This window comes from Rattus norvegicus, chromosome 5 (genome assembly GCF_036323735.1).
Source record: "Rattus norvegicus strain BN/NHsdMcwi chromosome 5, GRCr8, whole genome shotgun sequence".
NCBI classification, from domain to species: Eukaryota; Metazoa; Chordata; class Mammalia; order Rodentia; family Muridae; genus Rattus; species Rattus norvegicus.
This window is the reverse complement of record NC_086023.1, coordinates 160,781,734-160,807,668: the sequence shown is the minus strand read 5'-3', so window position 1 is coordinate 160,807,668 and position 25,935 is coordinate 160,781,734. Positions and strand designations below refer to the sequence as shown.

Below are 25,935 nucleotides of genomic sequence, written 5' to 3'. Positions count from 1 at the left end.
TGATCATCTTGGGTTCATTCCTCACCCTGCTCACCTGAGTGACTCCATGCCTAGTGACCTCAAGTGACCCCATGTGAGGGTTGTCTGTCTTGAGCTTATTCCCACCTAGGGCCTCAGACCCAGGCAGGGTTTTTCTAGTTTGTGGCTTGCTCCCCGTTCTGGGAGCCATCAAGGTCTGCCGTGCTGGACTGGTGGTCCTCTCAGGCTCGCCTATTTTCAAGGAATGTGAGGCTACTAATGGTTTAGATATTCATCAGTCAGAACACTGAGGGTGGACATAGCCTCCACTGAGCGTAGACAAAGCCTCTGTCCTGTCTACCCCTAACCTGTATAGCACACAGCAGCACACCTGCAAGGCATGTAGGGGCAGGCACTTCCTTTTCTATTAATGGATGCTGGGATTGAACCCAGTATTTCACTTTTCCTAGGTAAGCACTCTAACACTGAGCTACACCTCCAGCTTGAGATAATATGTTGTGGAGGATTTCCCATTGTTTTTATATTTATTGTGTATGTGTGTGTGCACATGTGTGTGTGCATATTTACACTCCTGGGTGCATCCAAGTGGGCACAGGTGGAAGTTAGAGGACGACTCTGGTGTTGATCCTCACCTTCTACCTTGTCTGAGGTTGTGAGCTCCCAGGGACCCATTCCATCTCCACTGGCCATTTCTGTGTAGAAGTATGGGGATTACTGACTGCTATTTTACCCAGCTTTTGTATGGGTTCTGTGAGTTCAAACTCAGGTTCTCACACTCACATGACAAATACATATGTTACTTATTTGAGCCATTTCCACTTTCTTTTTTGAGAGGTCTCTCACTTCCCAAGCTTGCTGATGGACTTAGAGTGGTTGGCTGGCAAGGACGTAGTATCCTTCCGTGTCAGCACTGGATTACATGCATGTGTACTGTGGCACCGAGCTTTTCTTTTTAAACAAGGGTGCTAGTGATTGAACTCGGGTCCTCAGGGGTATGCAGCCACAAGCACTTTATCAATTGAGTTATTTACCCAGCCCATTTTGTTTAAAGGCAGTGGTTCTCAACTTTCCTAATGTGACCCTTTAGTGCTGTGGTGACCCCAACCTAAAGTTATGTTTGCTGCTACTTCATAACTGTAATCGTCATGTAATATTTGTGTTTCCATGGTCTTAGGTGACCCCTGTGAAAGGGTCATTCAGTCCTCAAGGGGATGTGACCCACAGGGTAAGAACCACTGTTTTAAAGTTAAAAAAAAAATCCATTTGGTTGAAAACCCCTGGGTGCCTGCTGTCTTAAGTGTAGATTTATAGTACTTTCCTATGGTATCACTGGTCTCTGATTTGACATTTTAATATGATGGTGTTTAATTGCTTAAGGTCCTCTAGAGCCATGGGCTGTTGACCTCAGAGCTAGCTCTCTAACTTACATAACTTATATATTTTAAGCAGAATTCTTTTTTTTTCTTTTTTCTTTTTTTCGAGCTGGGGACCGAACCCAGGGCCTTGCGCTTGCTAGGCAAGTGCTCTACCACTGAACTAAATCCCCAACCCCTTAAGCAGAACTCTTAATCAGCCCCATTTTGTGTCAATAGGAATAGAAGACCCTGGTTTCAGTATGTTACCTGGGAACTGTTTTGTCAGCATCTGTAGCACCCCATCCCCCTCCCAGGTCCCCATTCCTTATTTAGGTTTGTGTCACAGAATACTTGGTGCTGTGGATTTTCAGGAACCTAGGCCCCGGGGCAGTTGTACTGGTGTCTGGGCTATGAGATGGAAATTAGTTTGCTCAAGTGGGAGGACACTTGAAGGTTCTTTGTGAGCAGCCTGATCACTGTGCCTCTTCACGTGATCTGTAGGCCGAGCAAGTGATTTACTGGTGTCTCTGTGATATACTCTGTCACCTCTGTCCTTGGGATTGGGTGGAAGCCATTCTGGGGGATGAGAGACAGAGGTTTCAGCAGAGGCCACACCCTGTGAGTCAGCTTTTGCTCAATCTTCCTGCTTTCATGATCTACACACAGACATACAACTCTCCCTGATCTTACAGTGGTACATTTCAGTATTGTTCTTGTTACACTTTATGTAACCCAAAATACTGTCTCCATTTTCTTTTTCTTTTTTGGAAATGCTGTACAGCTTTGCTCATGCTGTGCATGCAAACATGCTGTGCGTGCAAACATGCTGTGCATGCAAACATGCCACCGACAAGCCACTCATATAATTTGTATCTCCAAGAAAAACTTAGAGCTTTGTGTTTTAGGGCAAAACTAGGTAATTTATGAAATTATGTTATTTTGGGAAAAGGAAAATAGACTCATTTTTCTCTGAGCAAGTTCCTCAGCAGGAGTAGTATGAGTAGAGTTCCAACACTGTGGCCGGGTAGTGCCACCCTCCTGGTAGGGATTCTGATAATTCTGACAGTGTTTATAAGTTAATAACACTTATTTTTGAGAAGTTAGTGTGGTTCTAATATTTTCATTTTTAAGTTTTTGGTCAGAGTAAATCACAGTAAATCTGCATAGCTAAAGGCTTCCTCTCCATAGATTTGTTACTGTGATGTTCATTTGCCGAGAGGATTGCTTTGTAGTGATTAGACTTTATTATGGAGACTTATGAGCCTCCTTTACAAAGTGCCATTTTCAAACCTTTCCCTGTGCCACCTTGTCTGGGTGTCTAACTCAACACAGTGTGCTTGTTCCTTGGGCCTTATCTGTCGTTATTTGCATTTGGATCTAACGCTAGCTCAGCATTCTGGTTCCCGTGCTTACGTCTGTTTTATTCTTTGTCTGTTTTATTCTTTGCCCGTGAGCTTCCAGAGTCATACAAGCCAAGTAATCGTCTACTTGATGGTCACGTGTGGGAAATGACTTTTAGGCCCGAGAGACGGCTCAGCAAGTGAGAGCATTTGCTATTATCTTGGGCGGCTAAAGTTTGGTCCCTGAAACTTTCTGGAAGGAGAGAATCTGCAGGTTGTCCTCTGACCCCTACACACAGTGTCAGGCACACATCTACATAGTATATACATATGCATGCACTAGATTAATGTAATTTAAAATGAATAGTTTGAAGTTAATTACAGTATTTTTCAAATAAGAACAGAAGATTTCTAAACTGGTCTTAAAAATAACCGAGTGATTTATAGTTGAATGTATTAAATATTTTCATTTATCATTTCATAATATTCTTCCTTTCTTCTAGATGTAAACCGATACTTTAAGAATAATTGCTTTTCCTGTAGCTTTGTAAAAGTCCCAAGTTTGTACTCTGCAGAAAGACAGCATAACCAGTCACATCTGTTTGATTTGTGCTTGTATGTCTTCTCCTAGCTTAGTCTGATTTCAGAGGATGGTGAGTGGATATGTGACTGGGCACCCAGGGTCAAGAGAGCCAATTATCTCTACGTTTTCAGGTCTTTGGAGCATGTTTCCAGATGTTCAGATTGTTTTGATACTGAGAAATCAGTAATTTTTCATTGTTTTTTTGATAATCAAGTTGCCCTTATATCAACAAGTTAATATTGTTCCAGAATTTGAAAACAGTATCTTTGGAAAGTACAGCTGAATGTGGCCAAGTTCCTAGACTTTGCCTAGCATGGCAAAGCCCTGAATTTTGTCCCTAGCACTCTATAAACTAGTCATGGCAGCACACTCCTGTAATCCAACACTCAGAAATCAGCATTAGGAGGATCAGAACTTCTTTTTAAATAGTGTCTCCTGTAGCCTAGGCTAGACACTATTTTTAAAAAAGGTTGCTGGAGAGAAGGGTTAGCGATCAAGATTTGCATTTAGAGAGGACCCAAATTTGGCTTATAGCCATCCCTAACTCCAGTTTTAAGGGATCTAACATGCTTTTCTGATCTCTGTGAGCACTAGATACCTACATCTCACACACACACTCACACACACACACACACACACACACACACATTCAGATAGAACAGCCATATAAATAAAATAAATAAGAAAGTAAGTGTGTGCATGTGGTTGGACCTTCAGAAAGCTAAGGTAGCATTGAAGCTTGTGTCACTTCAAGGATCTGTGCTATTTGTGAATAACTGAGGACTGAGATTCACAGATTCGAAGCTTACGTGTCTGCCTACTGTACTTTTTCTATCTATTTCAGTATCTACTAGTAATAGAAAATCAGAATCACTAAATTTTTAGTACTAAAGCAGAGTGTGCTGGCCTGGAGAGGTACTCAGCAGTTGAGTTCTTGCCAAGGACTGAAGTTTGGTTCTCAGTACTCACGTGGCAGCTCACAACCGACTGTGATTCTGCGTGTAGGAAGTCCAGTGCCTGCTTCTGACTTCTGTGGCCACTAGGCAGTCATGGGGTACACATAGGTGAAACATTCGCATATATAAGTAAATCTTAAAACAATATAAAAAACATTTGCTGGGATGGTTTTGATGATATATGTGAGAAGATTCTTCTCAGCACTGATAGGATCCATTGTGCATCTCTCGTGGATAACTTTGGCTTTGAGATTCCATACATTAGCTAAGTGGGAATGTGGAAGTGATGTTGTCCCAGTCGGTGTTAACTCAGAGGCCTTAGGGCTTTTGAGCAGTGCTGGTGGACCGTAAGAAGGTTACTTCAGAGTACTGTTTGGAGTGTGCTGTTGTTATAGGCAGCACATGTGGTCCTGTTATCTAGACACATGGTTACTGCAGACCCTTATTCTGAGCCCTGAACGTGTCTAGTTTTCTTCAGTTGTGAAAATGATTGAGGCACTGCTGGCATTGATGGCCTATGGTAGTGCTAAATACCCATAGTGAAAGACACAGTCTCAGGCTAGGGGCTGTTCAGTTCAGTACACAGTTTCCCGTTGTTGTTGTTGTTGTTGTTGTTGTTGTTGTTGTTGTTGTTGTTGTTGTTACAGATAGGGGCTTTCTAGGTTGTTCAAGCTTGTCTTGAACTCCTAGACTCAAGAGTGATCTTGCTACCTGGCTTTCTGAGTAGCTGGGGTGACAGGCACACACTATCATACATGGCTTTACTTTAGCATACTTTAATAAAGAATTTAGCCTTAAAAATGAAGAAGGCTGGGGTGATGCCTCAGGGGATGAGAGCACTTTCTGCAAAAGTGTAAAGGCTGGAGTTCAGATTCCCAGCACCATATAAAACAGCGGCTTGCCTCTCTGTAATCTCAGTGCCTGGGACGAGGTAGCAGGATCCCAGGGCAGGCCAGCTGCTCAGACTAACTGAATTACCAAGGTCTGGGCCCAGGGAGAGATCTGCACTTAGTAAATAAAGCGGGGAGCCATTGTGGAAGGCACCATATGTCAACCTACTGACCTCCATGTGCATGTTCACACACGTTTACAGACACTTGCACACTGGTGTGCTCCTCACATGTGAACATGTCTTTGCACACCCTTATATGCACTATACATGTACACATGCTAAAAATCAGCTAAGAACTCCTTTGGTTTTGTAATAGCTCTGTCATTCTGGAATATTCTTTAAAGGTACATTTATTTATTGTATTTGTGAACATTTATGTATGGGTGCATGCCTCCTGCATCTCCCTGTCCTCTGCTCTCCCCTCACCCCCTGGTGTCTGTGTAGGTCAAAACAAATGAGAGGATTGATTCTTTCTGTTCTGTTCACGTGTGTTCTGGGGGTTGAAATCAGGCTATCAGCATGACAGCTAGTGCCTTTACCTACAAAGATGTGTTTTAGTGGTTAGGATTAGAGGTGACAGAAGAAGGACCAGTGGGCAGACTGTGGAGTGAACTTTTAAAAGGTGTTAAGCCAGTGATGTGGTTCACACCTTTAGCCCTAGCACTTGGGAGGCAGAGGCAGGCAGAGCTGAGTTTGAGGCTAGCTTGGTCTACAAAGTGAGCTCCAGGACAGCCAGAGCTAATTCTGTCTTGAAAAACCATTTTCTCCAACAAGAAATGATGAATGGGCTTTGTTTGGACATGAAGGGAGGCATGGGAAGTCCTAGGCTGTGCTTCAGAGTGTACCAACTCAAGTTACATAGAGTGTACCAACTCAAGTTACATAGTGTGTACCAACTCAAGTTACATAGAGTATACCAACTCAAGTTACATAGTGTGTACCAACTCAAGTTACATAGAGTGTACCAACTCAAGTTACATAGAGTGTACCAACTCAAGTTACATAGTATGTACCAACTCAAGTTACATAGAGTGTACCAACTCAAGTTACATAGAGTGTACCAACTCAAGTTACATAGTGCGTACCAACTCAAGTTACATAGTGCGTACCAACTCAAGTTACATAGTGCATACCAACTCAAGTTACATAGAGTGTACCAACTCAAGTTACATAGTGCGTACCAACTCAAGTTACATAGAGTGTACCAACTCAAGTTACATAGTATGTACCAACTCAAGTTACATAGAGTGTACCAACTCAAGTTACATAGTGCATACCAACTCAAGTTACATAGAGTGTACCAACTCAAGTTACATAGTATGTACCAACTCAAGTTACATAGAGTGTACCAACTCAAGTTACATAGAGTGTACCAACTCAAGTTACATAGAGTGTACCAACTCAAGTTACATAGAGTGTACCAACTCAAGTTACATAGAGTGTACCAACTCAAGTTACATAGAATGTACCAACTCAAGTTACATAGTGCGTACCAACTCAAGTTACATAGAATGTACCAACTCAAGTTACATAGTGCGTACCAACTCAAGTTACATAGTGCGTACCAACTCAAGTTACATAGTGCATACCAACTCAAGTTACATAGAGTGTACCAACTCAAGTTACATAGAGTGTACCAACTCAAGTTACATAGTGCGTACCAACTCAAGTTACATAGAATGTACCAACTCAAGTTACATAGTGTGTACCAACTCAAGTTACATAGAGTGTACCAACTCAAGTTACATAGTGTGTACCAACTCAAGTTACATAGTGCGTACCAACTCAATAGTGTACCAACTCAAGTTACATAGTGCATACCAACTCAAGTTACATAGAATGTACCAACTCAAGTTACATAGTGTGTACCAACTCAAGTTACATAGAGTGTACCAACTCAAGTTACATAGAGTGTACCAACTCAAGTTACATAGAGTGTACCAACTCAAGTTACATAGTGTGTGTACCAACTCAAGTTACATAGAGTGTACCAACTCAAGTTACATAGAGTGTACCAACTCAAGTTACATAGTGTGTACCAACTCAAGTTACATAGTGTGTACCAACTCAAGTTACATAGTGCGTACCAACTCAAGTTACATAGTGCGTACCAACTCAAGTTACATAGAATGTACCAACTCAAGTTACATAGTGTACCAACTCAAGTTACATAGAGTGTACCAACTCAAGTTACATAGAGTGTACCAACTCAAGTTACATAGTGTGTGTACCAACTCAAGTTACATAGTGTGTACCAACTCAAGTTACATAGTGCGTACCAACTCAAGTTACATAGTGCGTACCAACTCAAGTTACATAGAATGTACCAACTCAAGTTACATAGAGTGTACCAACTCAAGTTACATAGAGTGTACCAACTCAAGTTACATAGAGTGTACCAACTCAAGTTACATAGTGTGTGTACCAACTCAAGTTACATAGTGCGTACCAACTCAAGTTACATAGAGTGTACCAACTCAAGTTACATAGAGTGTACCAACTCAAGTTACATAGTGTGTACCAACTCAAGTTACATAGTGCGTACCAACTCAAGTTACATAGTAGGTTTTCTTTAATTAGAAAAAGTTGTCACTTATCAAGCTAATGCTTCAAAAAAAAATGAAATGTTTTCCACACTGTACTGTTTTATCTGCCCAGTGTCAGATGACAGATAATTCTGCTATTTGAATTGCGCCTGTGGGTTAGCAACTACAAAGGTAAGGAAAAGGAAAGAAGACAGATGTGAAATAAAGAGGAAAACCAACTGCAACCCAGACAAGGGGAGGGCAGCACCCCTACAAGCAGCAGCCATATTCTCCGTTCAAGTCATCCCCACTTGCCTTTTCTTTCATAATTCATCTCTAACCAGACAGCTAAAGTTATGGGCCCTAGTTTGTAAGCCTATCCAGGATAAGTCACTGCTTCCTTTTCGCACCATGCCAACTAGCATTCCCACTGTCTCTTTTGCCTCTGACATCACCACCTGCAAGCTGTGCACCTTGGTGTAGACTTCGAGCTCACATTCTGGGTCTCTGGTGCTCTTCCTCTTTCTTCCCATGCTTTCTCAGGGCACAGCTCTTCTTTCTGTCTCTAGAGCAGCGTCTGGATTGGCAAGTGTGGAGACAGGCATAGTTGGTGATCCAAACCTCTTTGCTTTTCTGTTTTTTTTTTTTTTTTTTTTTTTTTTTTTTTTTTCGGAGCTGGGGACCGAACCCAGAGCAAGTGCTCTACCACTGAGCTAAATCTCCAACCCCTCTTTGCTTTTCTGCATAGCACTTTCTCCACATTTAGGTATTTTCTGATTGTGGGCCCCTTCCCTAGAGGTCAGGGATTCCTGTTTGGGGCCCACGAGCAGTGCCTAACACATTAGTGCTCAGGGTGGGAAGAGTAACGGGCAGTAGAAGGGGCACTTACTCTCTTATGTGGAATGAAGCACTGCCTAGTTTCTGGAATGTAAAGTAAAGCCCATTAAGGTCATTCATCAGTGTGGCTTCTCTTGACAAAGTGCAATGTTCAGAACTGATAAATCTATAGGAGAGGAAGTGTGTTAGTTGTTGCTGCTGCTTCAGGCTGAGGGCACACACTCTAAGATTTATTTATTTCATTTTCTGTAGACGAGTGTTTGGCCTGCATGTATGTCTATGTACATACATGCATGTGTATGTATGTGCATGTCTGGTTGCCTACAGAGGTCAGAAGAGGGTGTTGAGTATCTTAGGTCTGGAGTTACAGAAGGTTGCGAGCCACTTTTAGTCTAGGGAATGGAACCTGGATCCTTTGCAAGAGCAACAAGAGCTCTTAACCTCTGAGCCATCATCTTTCAGTCCATAAATACTCTTGAACATATAATTCAATCGAGTCAGTTACACGATACATGACTAGCCCGGTAAAACTGTCAAATTACAGCAACATCAACCCAAACAAAGTCAAACAGTGGTGTCACACCATTTACTAAGAGCAAGAAGCAGGTTTGGACACCATGGCCAAGGTTTTCAGTCTGCCTGGAGCTAAAGATGTCAGTGCTTTTCTCAAAACAAGCTAAGCATGTGACGATAGCACAGGCCTGCTGTCCCTGGAAGAACTGATAGTTACAGTGATGCCAGGGAGTCTTAGGACAATGAAAAATGACAGAGGAAATCGGCACAGGAGTCTTAGCTTCCAAATAGCTTTCAGCAGAATACTGTATTTTGTTGCAGATTTCTGTTGTTTTTCAAAGATATTCATGTGGCAGAATTTATTAAGTCACATGTGAAAGCTTGAAGAAGAAAGAGAAAACTGGAGCCTGCCACACAGGCCTAGAGGACTTGATAGTAGCCAGTGAACACTGTGGGGTCAGGTATACATATCTACGAGACCACGGACCTTAGGACTTCTTCACAGCCCAGAGCCACATTCAAATAGGATAACAGGTTAAGTCTCAGGCAATGGGTAGGGGAAGTTGTGTCCTGGGGAAGGCCATATTAAATATCTATGAGAAAGATGCTCAGTGTTAAACTTTAAAACAGCAGTTCTAGGGGGTTGGGGATTTAGCTCAGTGGTAGAGCGCTTGCCTAGCAAGCGCGAGGCCCTGGGTTCGGTTCCCAGCTCCTAAAAAAAAGAAAAGAAAAAAAAATCCACATAAAACAGCAGTTCTCTCAACCTGTGAGTTATGACCCCTTGGAGGGAGGTTGAATGACCCTTTCCCATGGGTTGCCCAAGACTATAGGAAAACGCAGATATTTGCAAAATGATTCATAACAGCATCAAAATTACAGTTATTAAGTAGTAACAGAAATAATTTTATGATTGGAGTCACCAGACAGGAGGAACTAATTAAAGGGTTGCAGCATCAGGAAAGTTGAAAACCACTTATTTAAAGGGACAGACTCATGGGTGGCTCTTGAGTTACCTTGACATTTTATCTGTCGAATATACTAAGAGTTTATATTGGCTTAACCAGAACTGACCTATGTAACCAGTTGGCATGCTGTGGAGTACCTTCCTCAGGCACAGTATACATAAAAATTAGTACAGATAAGCATGTCCAGATTTAAGTATAATGTCTCACTTGTTAAAAGCCATCCATCAGGTGAGCATGGTTCTCAACAGCTCAGAGAAAGAACAGAAAGACATTTCCCCTTAGAACCAGCTAAGAATATAGCTTATCGGGTTGGGGATTTAGCTCAGTGGTAGAGCGCTTGCCTAGCAAGCGCAAGGCCCTGGGTTCGGTCCCCAGCTCCGAAAAAAAGAAAAGAAAAAAAAAATATAGCCTATCAAAGCCCCTTCTGATGGGACAGGCATGTATTCTTCCAGTCTGAAATGCGTGTCATTACATCACATGCCCCTTGTATTATTTATAGTCACATCGAACAGTTACCATGTAGGTGGTGTCTTGTAGATCAAGGAACTAAATGAAAAAAATGAGAGAATTATATTGCATAGTCTCTTATACTTCATGGTATGTTATATGTGCTTACTGGAGACATTTACAATGCTACAGTGGAGAGTCTACTGAATTGTTATGATTTGCATCTAAGAATCATAAATTCACTTTAAGGATATGTTATATCTTTATATTTTTAATTTATTTTTTAAATTTTTAATTAACTTATTTTTATGGTTTGGATGCTATATCATATAACTTAGGATAACCTTGAACTCCTGATTTTCCTGCCTCAACTTCTCAAATGCTGGGATTACAGGTATGAACCTTCATGGCATACGTTATATGGAAAGAAAGGACCATCTACATTGACTTTTTGTAAAAAACGATTTATTTATTTTATGTTTATGAATGCTCTTTTTGCATGTATACCTGTGTGCCGGAAGAGGACATTAGATCCAACTACAGATGGTTGTGAGCCGCCATGTGGTTGCTGGGAATCTAACTCAGATCCTCTGATAGAGCAGTCAGTGCTCTTAACCTCTGAGCCATCTCTCTAGCCCTGCATTGACTTTAAAGATAGTAGAGTTACATAGCTTAGGCTGGCCTTGAACTCTGACTCTTCCTGTCTCTACCTAAGTGCTGGAGCCACAATGTGACACCACACCTCTCCAGTAAATTATTATTTAGAAATGAAGACAGTGACATACGACTTAAGGGTGTGTTCTGACAATGTGTCATTGGGCAGTTTTGTTTCTGAATGTCATATGCTCTGGGACACCACTGCTGGGCCCAGCGCTATACCATGAGACAACGAAACAGCCTCCTGGGATCCTCACTGTATGTGTGGTCAGTGGTTGACTGCATTAGTGTTCTGCGATACATGACTATGCCATATATATTTACAAGAAGAACTTTTGTTGTCACGTCTTTGACTATGTCAAATGTACACTGTAGAGATATAATTGTAGCTCTTTCCAGACCTCTTTTAAAAAGCCTTTGCACAGTACTGTCTGCTTTCTGTTCTTCCCTTTGAAGAGAATTTCATGTGACTCTTTTTAGTCAATCCACCTTACTGCTTCAAGAGCTTGAAAAACAGAATAATGGAGTCTAATTGTGTTTACATGCAGCAAATCCTGAAAGCAAAGAGGGATATCTGCATGGCGCACCACTTACTCCTTCAGCTTTTGTGTTTCTGACTATTAACACGGCTAATTTATTTCTCCTAAGGAGCGATACAATTCTTAACTAAAAGTATGATGTCATTCTGATGCTGCTGCTTTGATTATAGAGCACAGTGAAATTCTAGTCCGGTTTAGTGAGCCGGGTGTTTATTGATGGGATGAATCTGAGCGGTTAGCTGTCCGTGTGGACCGAGGCTGACTGGCACGGATGCTTGATAAGCAGCCTGTGGAGCACGTTCTATAGCTTGTATGTGGTTTTTAATCACTGTGAACTTACAGGCAGGCGAATATTACAATTGTCTGTTTTTCTTTTTAGGGCTCATGTAATCAAAGAAGTTTCTTTGTTGTGTGTATCTTCACAGAACACAACAGGAATTGAAAATGCATCAGGTGAGTTTAAAAATAAAAATTTATACAAATTCATGACCTAGATGTTAGGCAAGCTATTGATTTTTAAAGCTAGCACCACACTCCCTCCCTCCCTCCTTCCTTTTGAATGTTTGCTTTTGTTTCCTAACACCATTCTCCGTCCGTCTAGCGTGAGTTGTATGTGGTGTAGCTGTGCACTGACTGATGTGGGTTGGTGTTTCTTTGGGTCCTCAGGGAGACCAACTTAGGAACTTTACCTCAGACTTTTTTTCTGGAGCTGAGGACCGAACCCAGGGCCTTGCACTTGCTCTACCACTGAGCTAAATCCCCAACCCCAGACTTTCTTTTTTAACCCCTCTTCTGCTGCACTCAGAATTAGGGTTTTGTTCATTTGTTTTTGGTTTGGTACATATCAATCTTTTGTTCTCTGAACTTTTTATTTTATAATTTTCTGAGATTAAAAATTATTTTTAGAGACACTACTGCTCAAATAAACTTTCAAGTATCTTGCTCTTGAAAGCCCTCTGTATAAAGAAGAGGATGCAGATACTGAAGTAGAAGATATTTTCTTTTGCGGGAGGATGTGTGATTACTCGGAGATTAAACTATTCTGCTATGGGATATTTCTGTAACCTCAAGGGTGATCCAATAATTGGTATTAGCTATGCAATTTTAATGCATTCTTTAGCAATTTCCTTACTTTTGTCTTATTCTCACAGTTACAGACGTTTGTGGCTGTCAGAAACCATCTCCTAACAGTTTTTGTAAGCACGCTTTTAATCCCAGCACTTGGGAGGTAGAGGCAGTTGAATCTCTGTGAATTTGAGACCAGCCTGGTCTACAGAGCTAGTTCCAGGACAGCCAGAGCTACAGAATAGAGAGACCCTGTCTTAAAACAAAAACAAAAACAGAAAACAAAAAACATATCACTGTCAGAAATATTATCCTAAAATTTTTCATAAGCAAATTTTTTAAAGAGGTGAAAAACAAAAATATAAAGTATGTATTTTTTCACTTAATAGCTTAAAACATTTAAGACTTGAAAACATTTTATATCTTTTTAAAAAGATTTATTTATTTATTTATTTATTTAATGTATGTGAGTACTCTGTTTCAGACACACCCGAAAAGGGCATCAGATCCCATTACAGATGGTTATGAGCCACCATGTGGTTGCTGGGACTTGAACTCAGGATCTTTGAAGAGCAGTCAGTGCTCTTAACTGCTGAGCTATCTCTCCAGCCCAACATTTTTTATCTTATCAATTGAAACTTTAGACACTTAAAAAGAATCATTTCCAGGTGTTTCTAACTAGAAAGCACAAGTATAATTTCACGAGGTGATGATGTTTAATACATTCTGTCCGATGTTGCATTGGGAGAGGTGAAATTGCTGGAGTGAGTCATTTTGATTTCATTGCTTTCATTATCAAAAATAAGTTTATTGTAATACACAGACTATACCTTATAAACAGGAATCTGGCAAGCACATGGGCACATGGTCTCCATTACAGTAATAGTTGAAGATTTACTGACATACTTCTGAAGGCAGCTTGTATTTGAAATGGTGAGGGGTTAGGAAAAAGGCAGGATGGATTTGGGGGATCATCCATCAGAGGTATATTTCTGTATGTGTTTCATTTATTTTCCTAATGTAGGGTTGACTTTCAATGTGAACCTGGTCACTCAGAGCAGTGGCTTTTCTGCAGTCTGGGGCTTGTTAGAGGAATAGGTTCTGGGTAGAGCGAGGGTGACTTCTCAAACTGGAGTTTGAATGTGGACTTTGTTCTTGGTGTGCTGTTCTGTGTTCATTTATCTGAGGAGCTGACAGTTAAGCTTAGGCTTAATTGTGCGTTGGTTCTCATGTCCTACTGAGTCTGTAAGATTTCAAGTGTGTTTAGACATTCTTCTTCTGATTATTATTATTTTCTGATACTTTACACTTCTGCTTTAACGTACATCTCAGTTGTGTCAAATGAAGAGTGTGCATGCTGTTTCAAAAGAGGTGTAATAATAACCATTTCAGGTTTTCGCTCTTTAGCAATCTCATGTTACTTTTGACAAGTTTTAATTTTAGATTTGTGCAGGGCTTCCTTTGATGCCAAGTGCCAAGGACCAGGAGCAAAGTAGGTGTGCTTTAACGACTAGCATGTTTTTTACTCGGCTGTGTGAAATGGTCTGATAATAAGTAAAGGTTTATTTTGATCATAAAACCATTCCACTTTTTCTTTTAGCACTTTCAGTTAAATTTCTTTATTAAGTTGGAACATTATGTTCATCCACAATTGTTCTTGTAATTAAAAAAAAATCAGAGTAGTTTATAGTTTTTGTTCTGGCATTTATCACTCTTGTTGTCAGTCAGATTGTACTAAAAATTTCCAGATAACTACACAATAGAATCCAGGTGGAAGGAAGTTTGAACTTGAGCAAGACTAACTCATAATTAACATCCTAAAGGTATTGTGTAGGTCAGTAGGATTCCCTCTCTAGGAGATGGTTATCGTTTCTGCTGCACAGTCAGAGCCGTCCTCTGAGGGCTGTGGTCTTAGACACTAGCACAGACTCTTTATTCCCAGCCAATGAACCAGTTGAGGCACAGGGATGATCTGGATAGGGTCATGTTGCTATGTGAATCCTTTAGGAGGGTTGGTAGCATTCAAAGCGTGCCCATATTGTACACACTACAATACATTACAATTGTGTTGGTGTGATCCAGTCCCTCCTTGAGAGGTAGCTTGCTAGGCTCTCCCTCTGAAGCTATTCTGGGGCTCCATATACCCTCAGAACATGAGTTCTCTATGGTTGCTCCTCTTCCCTGTTTCTCATTTAGTGCCCACTCTTGCCATGTCTTTTCTCTGGATAGGTAGGTAAGTCCTTGTTCCTCCTCACTTTGGTGCCTAACTGGCAGTCAGAGTCACCTTTGCCTTCATTCTTTATTTTCTCTGTTTTTAGATCATAGTTGTCCTTTGTTTCCTCATTAGCATTCCACACTAACCCTATACAGTCGCTCCTGGACTTACAGTGTGGCTATATCCTACTAAACTCACTGTAAAGCCAAAGCAATTACAACTTTCCCCTTTTGTGTCTTAGACTGTTGTAGAGTAGAGATCATCTCTGCGATATTCTCCTGTCGTTAATTAAAATAACATATTTCTACTCTGCTATATTGATGTTTCTGTTCTTTAAGTCTGATGACTTAAAGGTCCATTTTGATTTAATGATTTCAAGATTAATAAGTATTTGGGATTATAAATTATGAAGTCAGCTAGACTTTTTTTTTTTTCTTTTTTTTTCGGAGCTGGGGACCGAACCCAAGGCCTTGGGTTTGCTAGGCAAGCGCTCTACCACTGAGCTAAATCCCCAACCCCGTCAGCTAGACTTTTATGTCTTTGTAAACTGCCCTTTCTATCTGTAAATAGAAAGTATTTAGAGCTTTAACTTGTTTCATACATTTAAAGATATCTGTTCTGTTTATATATGTGTGCATGTGTCCATATGTAGATGACCTTGGAGGCTTTGCAGCTCCAGCTACTTCTGAGCTTCCTGAGGGGTACTGGGATCCAGACCCTGCCCTTGAGATTGAGTAGTAAGTGCTCTTGACACTGAGCCCGCTCCAGTCTCTGCTTAGGGTTTTCTGGAAGGAGGTGTTTAATGAACATACTTGGATTTTCCTTTTCTTTCTTTTTTTAATACTATAGACTGTGTTTATTCCAGTCATTGTACTTTTAAAGTTTGACACTCTTTTATGTTTTTTTCCTGTTTTCTGTTTTAAGTAATTCCCATCATTTTTGTTCTTGTTAAGATGTAGGGCTGCTGAGCTCTGCCCTCTGTGTTACTGTTTTTTTTTTCTGCTATGTTAGTTAAGCTCTTTCTTGTTGTTTGCCTTAGCTTGCCATTGTAGTTGTATGTTTTTTCTGCTTTTCAGTTTTCTGAGTATCTCAGTAATGTTTTACCTCAGCTATTTATCTGTAAGCTTGAATTTTTAAGTTTTCGTTTTTTTTTTTTTATTAAATGAGGCTACTATGGCTCATTTTTTTTCCTAGATTTTCACCCCTGCGGTGTGATCTGTGTGCCTCACTGTCCCCATTAGACCTGCATCTGTACTCATGGAGATACAGCCATTTGCTGGCTGTGGGGTATTGCAGTGTCCTGGGCTTCCCTTGCTGATTAGTCCTTCCCAGCACGCAGCTGCTGATGAACTTTGTGTCTGTACTGACACGGTGGTGCACTGTCCTGTTCTCTACTGTCCTAGCCATGCAGTCCCACGGAATGCATTCTGTGTTTCTCTTCCCCTGGCTTTGTCCTCCACCCGGCTTGCTGCTGCATTTCCTTGGCAGAGTTGTCATTGTCGTCGTCGTTGTTGTCGTCGTTGTTTGAGAGCCTCTGAGTGTGGCCGACTCTGTTCCTGGTATGACTCTACCAGGTGGTTAACGCTGTGGTGACTTCTTGCTTCCATTTTCACTATCTTCTTCCTTTGTTTCTAACCCTAAAAATAGACTGTTTCAGCATATGCTAATTATGTGGCAAAGAAATGTTTATAATCGTAGATAAAAATTTAACGTTTCAAATTTAAAAAGACTTCTATAAGGTACTCCTAATTATGATTTAGATCTCAATAAATATTAGCTTAAGAAATTTATATTCTAATAATGGCACTTAAATCTCATTTTAAATCCTGTATTCTGCTAGATAAGTAATAATTTTTATAAACTTCGGTGTGGTTTTTTGAGAGAAACGATTAGATTATCTGAAAATTGAAAAAAACAACTTGGATTGTATTTCTTTAAGTCACTAGAAGGCTTTGCTTTTTTTGTGTGAACATGGATTATGGTAGATAAGACTTAGGGCAGTTTGACTCTGCCTCAGCTTTGTGGTCTTTTGATTCATTCCCCACGTTCAAGTCTGAGCATCATCCCCCCCACCCCCCACGTGACCGACTGACTGCTTGGTTTCAGCTTCCTGATGGTAAGGCTGGGCCTGTCTTACAGTCATGGTAAATAGAGTGGTCAAAGGAAGCCTCTGGGCTGCTGCCTGGGAGGTGGGAGCACTGTAAATTACTGCAGCCACTTCAGCCAGCAGCAGCTACGCTGTGGTTCTGCTTTCTACTACCCTGTTGTCCATTTAAAGTCTTTATCATTATCACTGTGTGTGGATGTGGACTGTGTACTTGGGGAGCTTTGGTGGTTAACCCTGAGGAGTCTGTCTTCTTTCCACTGTACTTTCTGGGGTTTGAACTCAGGACATGTTTGCCCTGCTGAGCTGTTTTGTTACTCTCTAATGCCTTCTGTTCACTCTTATTGTGGGCGAGAGCTCAAGTCTCTGCTTGTTGTGGTACAGCAACCTCGTGGGTTGTGTTGCTGACAGCTTCTCCATGGCCCTTGAGTCCTGGGTGTATATGACAGAAAAGTGCTAGAAACTCAGAAAAGGAGCAATCATAGTGTGTTGTTTCTCTTCATCAATAAGCTGGAACTTGGAAAAATGAAGAAGACACTGACCGGCTGGAAGAATGGAGGCCTAGGAGAAGCAGCAGCATGAAAGCCTGCCTTGTGATAGACTCTTTGATTTAGACGAGGGAGGACACAGAGGCTATGCCTGGTGTTTGTCAGAGGCCAGGGCAAAATGGCCACCTTTCCTCCCCAACAGAATTGTGGGATTTTTGCTTGTTTTTCTTTTTGTCTTTAAAGCACACAAAAGACCAAACAAACTCCATCTGACAATATGTCTGTAGCCTTTGTTTGCTGCCCTTGATTAAAATAGTTTAAATAAAGTATCAATTTAGACCTTGGCTTCAGTGGGGCAGGACCTTAAATGTGTGAGTGTGTGCGTGTGTGTGTGTGTGTGTGTGTGTGTGAGTGTGTGTATGTGTGAGTGTGTGTGTGTGTGTGTGCGCGCGCGCGTGTGAGTGTGTGTATGTGTGAGTGTGTGTGTGTGTGTGTGCGCGCGCGCGCGTGTGAGTGTGTGTATGTGTGAGTGTGTGCGTGTATGAGTGTGTGTGTATGTGTGTGTGTGTGTAAGAGATGGGAAGAAGGAGTATGTGATTAGTGATCAAACCTAGGGCCTTGTCCATGCTAAACACGAGCTCTCCAGTCAGCCACATCTGCAGCTCATTGTGACTCTTGCTCTTGCTGATATTGATGGGGGACTCGCATGGCCTCCATCAGCCCGTGTGCTGCAGACTGGTCAGACCTGCCCTACCTCATTGGCTCATGGGACACTCACTGCATGTGTGGGTGAGTAGAGATTGCCTTGCCATTTCACACTTTAGGGCAGTGGAGACTGGAATGGATAAGAGCATCAGATACTATAGACTTCAAAGGTACAGCCATCTTGTTTGTGGACACTTTACTTCTGGACTTCCTTTCTACTTTGACGACATTGATACATGATTCGTCTGCCTCTGTCATGGCTTCTAATAGAAGGACCTATTTCTCCCTTGTGTCTGTTTCAGGCTGGCATAGTGGCATCTTAAGTCCTTTACTTCCATGAACTCTTTCTGCACTTTCGGGAATCCATGTACTCTTCATCTATCCCTTTGTGTCTTGAAGCTGACCTTTGCTCATTTGTTCATAGCCCTCCCTTTCTGTGTCTCCTATCCTGGACAAGACACTAGAGAGAGGAGTGCATGCCTTAAACCTGATCTTGTTTGACACACCAGCCAGTAAGGGCTCGCTAAACACCAGCCCCAGGAAGTCTTGCAGGGGAGGAAAGTGGAGACAGACTTGGGGCCTGCTGATCCTGGTGCAGTGTACAGGCTGCAGTGCAAATGTAAATTGGCACCTTTAGGTGCTGGTTGTGGTGTGAGGCGTGGCTTCTTCCCTGGGCCTGGCAATGGAGAAGGGGAATTCTCTTGTTGCCTTGTTTCTCCTGGGGCGTACTGCAGCTCTGAGGAAAGATCGCTATGCTTAGGACTCTGAAACCCTGCAGTGCATCCTAGAAGGTTCTAGTTTGTTCTCTCAGATTAGTGGCATCACCTTGGAATCCTACATTGTGCCATGTTCCTTTTGTCTCTCAGCTTTCCCAGTGGTGGCACTCACATAGCTGTAGGGGCTATCAAAAGTGGGATTGGTTTGCTTTAGGTTGCAGGGTCCAATCACAAGTCAGAAAGACCTCAGAAACTCAGTATTCACACATCTTGTCGGCTGTCAGAATGATGTATAACTCTAGAATAATTCGCTTTCCACACCAAATATTAAAGATGCCAGACAATCTCTTGGTGTTATTATAAGAGTGAGTCTGACTTTATGAACCCCAGAAACATTGGAGCAGTAGGGACCATCTGGGTTTTATCTGACTGCAGTGTTACACTGTGTAGTGTGGAAAGTGATTCTTCCTGACTGCAGTGTGGCCTGCTATCTGAGATCCAGATCAGAGCTTCACCGCTGGGCTTGGGTCACCTAGCTCTGCCGCACACTGCCTGTGACTGTGACTCTGTAAAGTAGGGGCCCGAAAGTACCTCTTACAGGATGCTGTAACACACTGGGTGAATGACACGACGAGTGGGTGATGGGTGAGTGGGTGAGTGTGAGTGGGTGAGTTAGAGAGTGGGTGATGGGTGAGTGAGTGAGTGGGTGAGTGAGTGGGTGAATGAGACGACGAGTGGGTGATGGGTGAGTGGGTGGGTGAGTGGGTGGGTGGGTGAGTGAGTGGGTGGGTGATGAGTGAGTGAGTGAGTGGGTGATGAGTGGGTGAGTGGGTGATGAGTGGGTGAGTGGGTGGGCGAGTGGGTGATGAGTGGGTGAGTGGGTGGGTGAGTGAGTGATGAGTGGGTGAGTGGGTGGGTGAGTGGGTGATGAGTGGGTGATGAGTGGATGAGTGAGTGAGTGAGTGAGTGGGTGATGAGTGGGTGAGTGGGTGGGTGAGTGGGTGATGAGTGGGTGAGTGAGTGGGTGGGTGAGTGGGTGGGTGAGTGGGTGAGTGGGTGGGTGAGTGAGTGGGTGAGTGAGTGGGTGATGAGTGGGTGATGAGTGGGTGATGAGTGGGTGATGAGTGGGTAATGGGTGGGTGGGTGAGTGGGTGGGTGAGTGGGTGATGAGTGGGTGAGTGAGTGGGTGAGTGAGTGGGTGAGTGAGTGGGTGAGTGAGTGGGTGGGTGGGTGGGTGAGTGGGTTGGTGAGTGAGTGGGTGAGTGGGTGATGAGTGAATGAGTGGGTGGGTGAGTGAGTGATGAGTGGGTGATGAGTGGGTGGGTGAGTGGGTGATGAGTGGGTGATGAGTGGATGAGTGAGTGGGTGAGTGGGTGGGTGAGTGGGTGGGTGATGAGTGGGTGATGAGTGGGTGAGTGAATGAGTGGGTGAGTGGGTGAGTGAGTGGGTGGGTGAGTGGGTGGGTGAGTGAGTGGGTGAGTGGGCGATGAGTGGGTGAGTGAGTGAGTGGGTGATGAGTGGGTGATGAGTGGGTGATGAGTGGGTGGGTGAGTGGGTGATGAGTGGGTGATGAGTGGGTGATGAGTGGGTGAGTGGGTGATGAGTGGGTGAGTGAATGAGTGGGTGAGTGGGTGAGTGGGTGGGTGAGTGGGTGGGTGAGTGAGTGGGTGAGTGGGCGATGAGTGGGTGAGTGAGTGAGTGGGTGATGAGTGGGTGATGAGTGGGTGATGAGTGGGTGGGTGAGTGGGTGATGAGTGGGTGATGAGTGGGTGATGAGTGGGTGAGTGGGTGATGAGTGGGTGAGTGGGTGAGTGAGTGAGTGGGTGGGTGAGTGGGTGGGTGAGTGAGTGGGTTGGTGAGTGAGTGGGTGAGTGGGTGATGAGTGGGTAAGTGAGTGGGTGATGAGTGGGTGATGAGTGGGTGAGTGGGTGGGTGAGTGCGTGATGAGTGGGTGATGAGTGGGTGATGAGTGGGTGGGTGAGTGAATGAGTGGGTGAGTGGGTGAGTGAGTGGGTGGGTGAGTGGGTGATGAGTGGGTGGGTGAGTGGGTGGGTGAGTGAGTGGGTGAGTGGGCGATGAGTGAGTGAGTGGGTGATGAGTGGGTGAGTGGGTGGGTGAGTGCGTGATGAGTGGGTGATGAGTGGGTGATGAGTGGGTGGGTGAGTGAATGAGTGAATGAGTGGGTGAGTGAGTGGGTGGGTGAGTGGGTGATGAGTGGGTGGGTGAGTGGGTGGGTGAGTGAGTGGGTGAGTGGGCGATGAGTGAGTGAGTGGGTGATGAGTGGGTGAGTGGGTGGGTGAGTGCGTGATGAGTGGGTGATGAGTGGGTGATGAGTGGGTGGGTGAGTGAATGAGTGAATGAGTGGGTGAGTGAGTGGGTGGGTGAGTGGGTGATGAGTGGGTGGGTGAGTGGGTGGGTGAGTGAGTGGGTGAGTGGGCGATGAGTGAGTGAGTGGGTGATGAGTGGGTGATGAGTGGGTGGGTGAGTGGGTGATGAGTGGGTGAGTGGGTGGGTGGGTGAGGCATTCTGTGCTTGGATGGTCCTGATCTTTTCCAAACACTGTTGAGTTCACTGCCTGTGTGGTCGCTGTGATAATTAAATGAAGGAACGTTCATAAACACTGAGCACACGTCTCGACTCAGATGGAAAAGTGAATCTTATCTCCCCTCAGGTCGGTCCCCATCAGTCTACCATGAGTAAGACACTGGGGCAGGGGACAGATGGCAGGGGAAAGCATGTCGTTCTGCACAGTTTCCAGTGAGGGCAGACCTGGAGCATCACACTTCAAAGGTTTGTCAGCAGTGGGGACAGAGGCTCCTCATAGGTGGGCTTCATGAGCAGACAGCTGGCAGGTGTTAACAAACCTTTGTTTCCTTCCACTCAGCACAATGCCAGCCTGCAACGGGCACTCAAGAAGTATTTGTTAATGATTGAATGAAGAAGGGAGAGCTTGTGACCATCAGTTGGGGACAACTGGATCTCTTTGGTTTGAGGGAGTAGAAGTTGAGGGCTTCAGATTGACAAATATAGGTGAATTGGATGAAACTCAGTAACTCACTGACTTACTTACCACATTAAACTTCAGACTTGCCGTCCGAATTGGCATGTTTGGAGTGAGTCTTCATTATAGGAAAGCAGAAAGAAAAATCTTGAACGACTTCCCTCTAGAACACAGAGGTCTCATTTAAAAACCTAAAGCAGGGACATACCTATCTTGAGCAGCAGCAAGGACAGATAGACAGACAGACAGACAGACAGACACTTTAGGCCTGAGAGTCTAAGGAAGCACTGGTTGCTTGCTGAGCACATCTCTCATTGTGATTGTCTCTTTGCCTTTAGCTCCGTGCTGGAGGGCACTGTTCTCCAGGCTTACTTACCTCTGACTGTTCCTGCCTTGGCTCTGGCTGTCTCTCTGCATTCACCAGGCTCCTTCCTAATCAGGATTTGGTTTCTACTATTGCTGTTTGCATTTTGTCACACTTGAAGCCTAGTACATTTTCTCCAGCGTGGCACCTGGACTCCAGTCCCCTCACTGCTCATCTTCTACACTTGGTTTGGATTCTGGGCATGGGGCTTTGTTTGGATTTGATCTTTTGACGTTCCTCACTACAGAGAGGCATTGTTGGGGCAACCGGGACGCCCAGAAGAGACTCAGAAATATATCAATGCATTAATTTTGAGTAAATAGATATTGTAGTTTCTTTTAGATTAAGACTGGAAAGAGAAACAGTTGTGATTGTTTTACGTAAGAACCAAGGCAGGTCAGTTCAGAGTATGAAAATCTATCTATATTGTCTAAGTAAATGTAGAAAAAGAGTCTAACTTATAAATGCTTCAGGGGACAACTTTTTAAAAAAACATTCTTTTGCTCCAAAGGTTTATTTCTAACTTGCTTATTTCTAAAATTGTATTTTCTAATAAAAAGGACTTTTGTGTAGTAAGCCTCAGTATTCATGGCTTCTGCTCCTCTGGACTTCACCAAGTTCAGATTGAAAACGTATTTGGAAGGTAAACTTGCCTCTGCATTGGCCTGTGCTCTCCAAATAATAAGTATACCACGCACTTACATAGTGTTTAACCTGCACTGGGCAGATTAACGTATATGACAGGATGTCTATTCATAGAAGGAACTCTAGCACTTTTGGACTTCGTTACTATAGACCTGTGGCTGTGAGTGGGAGGAGTCCTGATCCTGGACCAGTTGGGGGAGAACTGCATCAGCCCTGTGGATTATCTATTATAAATTCAAGACAAGAACTTCTGGCATAAAATATATTCTTAACAGTGACCCTGCTAGTTGAGGTGTGTCTTCTGTCTTAAGAGAGGGAGGCTGATGGTGGTGGAGTGCTGGCTCAGCATTCATGATCTGGGTTCCGTTCCCAGCACACACGTGGAAGCTCACGACTGTCTGTAATTCTAGTTCCCAGCACACACATGGCAGATCACGACTGTCTGTAATTCTAGTTCCCAGCACACACATGGCAGATCACGACTGTCTGTAATTCTAGTTCCCAGCACACACATGGCAGCTCATGACTGTCTGTAATTCTAGTTCCTAGCACACACATGGCAGCTCACGACTGTAATTCTAGTTCTGGGGCATCTGGCATCTTCTGGCCTCTGCATAAAGCACACATGAGGTGCATTTGTATACATGTAGGCAAACACACACACACACACACACACACACACACACACACACACACACACACAGAGAGAGAGAGAGAGAGAGAGAGAGAGAGAGAGAGAGAGAGAGAGAGAGATTGGTTTGGTTTGGTTTGGCTTGGCTTTAGAGTTTCTCTGTTAGCCCTGGTTGTTTTGGAGCTCTGTCTGTAGACCAGGCTGGCCTTGAGCTCTTAGAGATCTGCCTACCCCTGCCTCCTTCCTCTCCTTCCTGAGTGCTGGGATTAAAGGTGTGTGCCACTACTGCCCAACACAAATATTTTTTTAAAAAAATGTTGCATTAGTCATTTTATAGAGAATCATATCCTTATTCAACTATGTAAATGCAACAAGTATTTTGACTCTCCAACAGTGGGAATGAGAGACACTGAGTGTGTCTGTTGTGGTCTCACAGGAATGCACAGTTCAAAGCATAACTATACAAATAGTTATGAAAAATTTCCTAAGAACTTTAAAAGAGAAACAGGGGAAGAGGGGGTGGTTGAATGCCTTCCATTTCTCAAGCCATTGCTTTTCTAAGAATGTGTTGAGCAGTTTGCAGCCATGGAGATGTTCCAGCAATTAGGCAGATGGGAGGGGAGAAGCCATGGCTGACAGTTTCTAGGGTGTTCTGCTATGAATTTAGTTGCATCTTATTTTCACTAAAGACAACTACAGTGAACAGAAAAACGAGCGTCTACTAGAAAGATGAGCCCACATTAAAAATGATGGCTGAGTCTAGTTGTGGTGTCTCATCTTCCTCATCCTAGTGCATCAGTGGCTGAGGTGGGAAGATCTTGAGTCAAGGCTACTTAGTAAGACCAAAAGCAAACCCAAACATACGACATATCCCGGATAAGTGGTAAGTCATTGTGGATAACCCACAATGACTGTGGATTTGGGCTTTAAAGTTAAACTAGTGTTCAGAGTCAACTGAGCAACCTACACCACTTTGCTAAGCCGCAGTTTCTTAGAGGTGTGTGTGTGTGTATGTGTGTCTGTGTGTGGTTTATTTGTCTCTGTTTGCATCTGTGTATCTGTGTTGTGTATGTCTGTGTGTGTGTGTGTGTGTGTGGGTGTGGGTGTTTCTGTGTGTGTATATGTATGTGTGTGTGCCTGTGGTTTATTTGTCTCTGTTTCCATCTGTGTATCTGTGTTGTATATGTCTCTATCTGTGTGTATTGTGTATGTCTGTGTGTGTGTTGTGTATGTCTGTGTCTGTGTGTGTGTTGTGTGTGTCTGTGGGTGTCTGTGTGTGTGTGTGTGTGTGTGTGTGTGTGTGTGTGTGTGTGTGTGTCTGTAGAGGCTACCTCTTGGGGAGGGTAGGCAAACCACAGCTGAGGAAAGGGAAGAAGGCTTTCACTGATGATTCTAAGTGGCCAGCCCTACACACTCATAATTCTGGCTAATATTTATTGGTGTTATTTTACTAGTGCCAGAGGTTAATCACATAATAGGATATTATCAGGTCAGTACTTTTTCCCTTTTGGCAGAAAAAGCTTATTCATTTTTCCAAATATCCAGCTTCTGTATTAAAGTATTTTAAATGGGAATCCCATATATAGAAGTGAGAAATGTCTGTTTATTGATATTTTTAGCTAATTAAAAGTACAGGAAGCTATTTCCTGGGGCCAATTTGAAACTTCTACTTTTAGAAAGTATGTGGGGATTTTGTTGGGAAAAGTCAGAGCAGAAGAAAGTGTTTGTGCTTCTGAAGTGAGCACACTGGTGTGCTAGCTCAGCCTTGCCCCAGACATGATACCTCTGTAGGTGTTCTCTTGGGCTTTCAGACCCCAAGCCAGCCAGGGGACAGCCCATGATGATTGGAATTGTTGGAATTAATCTATTTCTTTTTTAATATTGAGATTCAGGCATTTTTGAGTTTGGATGGCTTGTTTTTATTGTTTGCTTTTGTTTTGGTGCCTAACGTTTTGTTACTGTTTGTGAGACAGGGTGTTTCTGTCTGCCTGGAACTTGATGTGTAGGACAGACTGGCCTTGAGCTCACAGTGATACTCCTGCCTCTGTCACTCAGTGCTGGGATTAAAGGCATGCTCCACCAAGAGTGGCACACACTTACGTTATTATGGTTTAGTGGTTAAGAGCACTGACTGCTTTTCCAGAGGTCCTGAGTTCAAATCTCAGCAACCACATGGTGGCTCACAACCGTTTGTAATGAGATCTGATGCCTTCTTCTGGTGTGTCTGAAGACAGCTACAGTGTGCTCACATAGAATGAATAAATAAATCTTTTAGAAAAAAAGAATTGCAAGTGCTTCAGGCCCAGCAGTGGCGACACATGCCTTTAATCCCATCACTTGAAAGGAAGAGACAGGTACATCTCTGAGTTTCGGGCCAATTTAGTTTACATAGTGAATTCCAGGACACTCTGGG

The 25,935-nt window shown here is 43.2% G+C and overlaps 1 protein-coding gene and 1 pseudogene across 5 annotated transcripts in view; one reads left to right on the top strand and one right to left on the bottom strand.

The window, feature by feature from the left end:
• Positions 1-25,935, top strand: part of Prdm2 (PR/SET domain 2) — a 110,789-nt gene that overhangs the window by 7,516 nt on the left and 77,338 nt on the right. For all 5 annotated transcript variants that reach the window (XM_063287822.1, NM_001077648.2, XM_039110087.2 and 2 more), the window contains one exon: positions 11,968-12,041. In XM_063287822.1, the coding sequence (XP_063143892.1) occupies positions 12,033-12,041 (9 nt within the window). In that variant the 5' untranslated portion in view covers positions 11,968-12,032. The remainder of the gene's footprint in view (positions 1-11,967; positions 12,042-25,935) is intronic.
• Positions 223-371, bottom strand: LOC120103347 (small nucleolar RNA SNORA17; annotated as a pseudogene).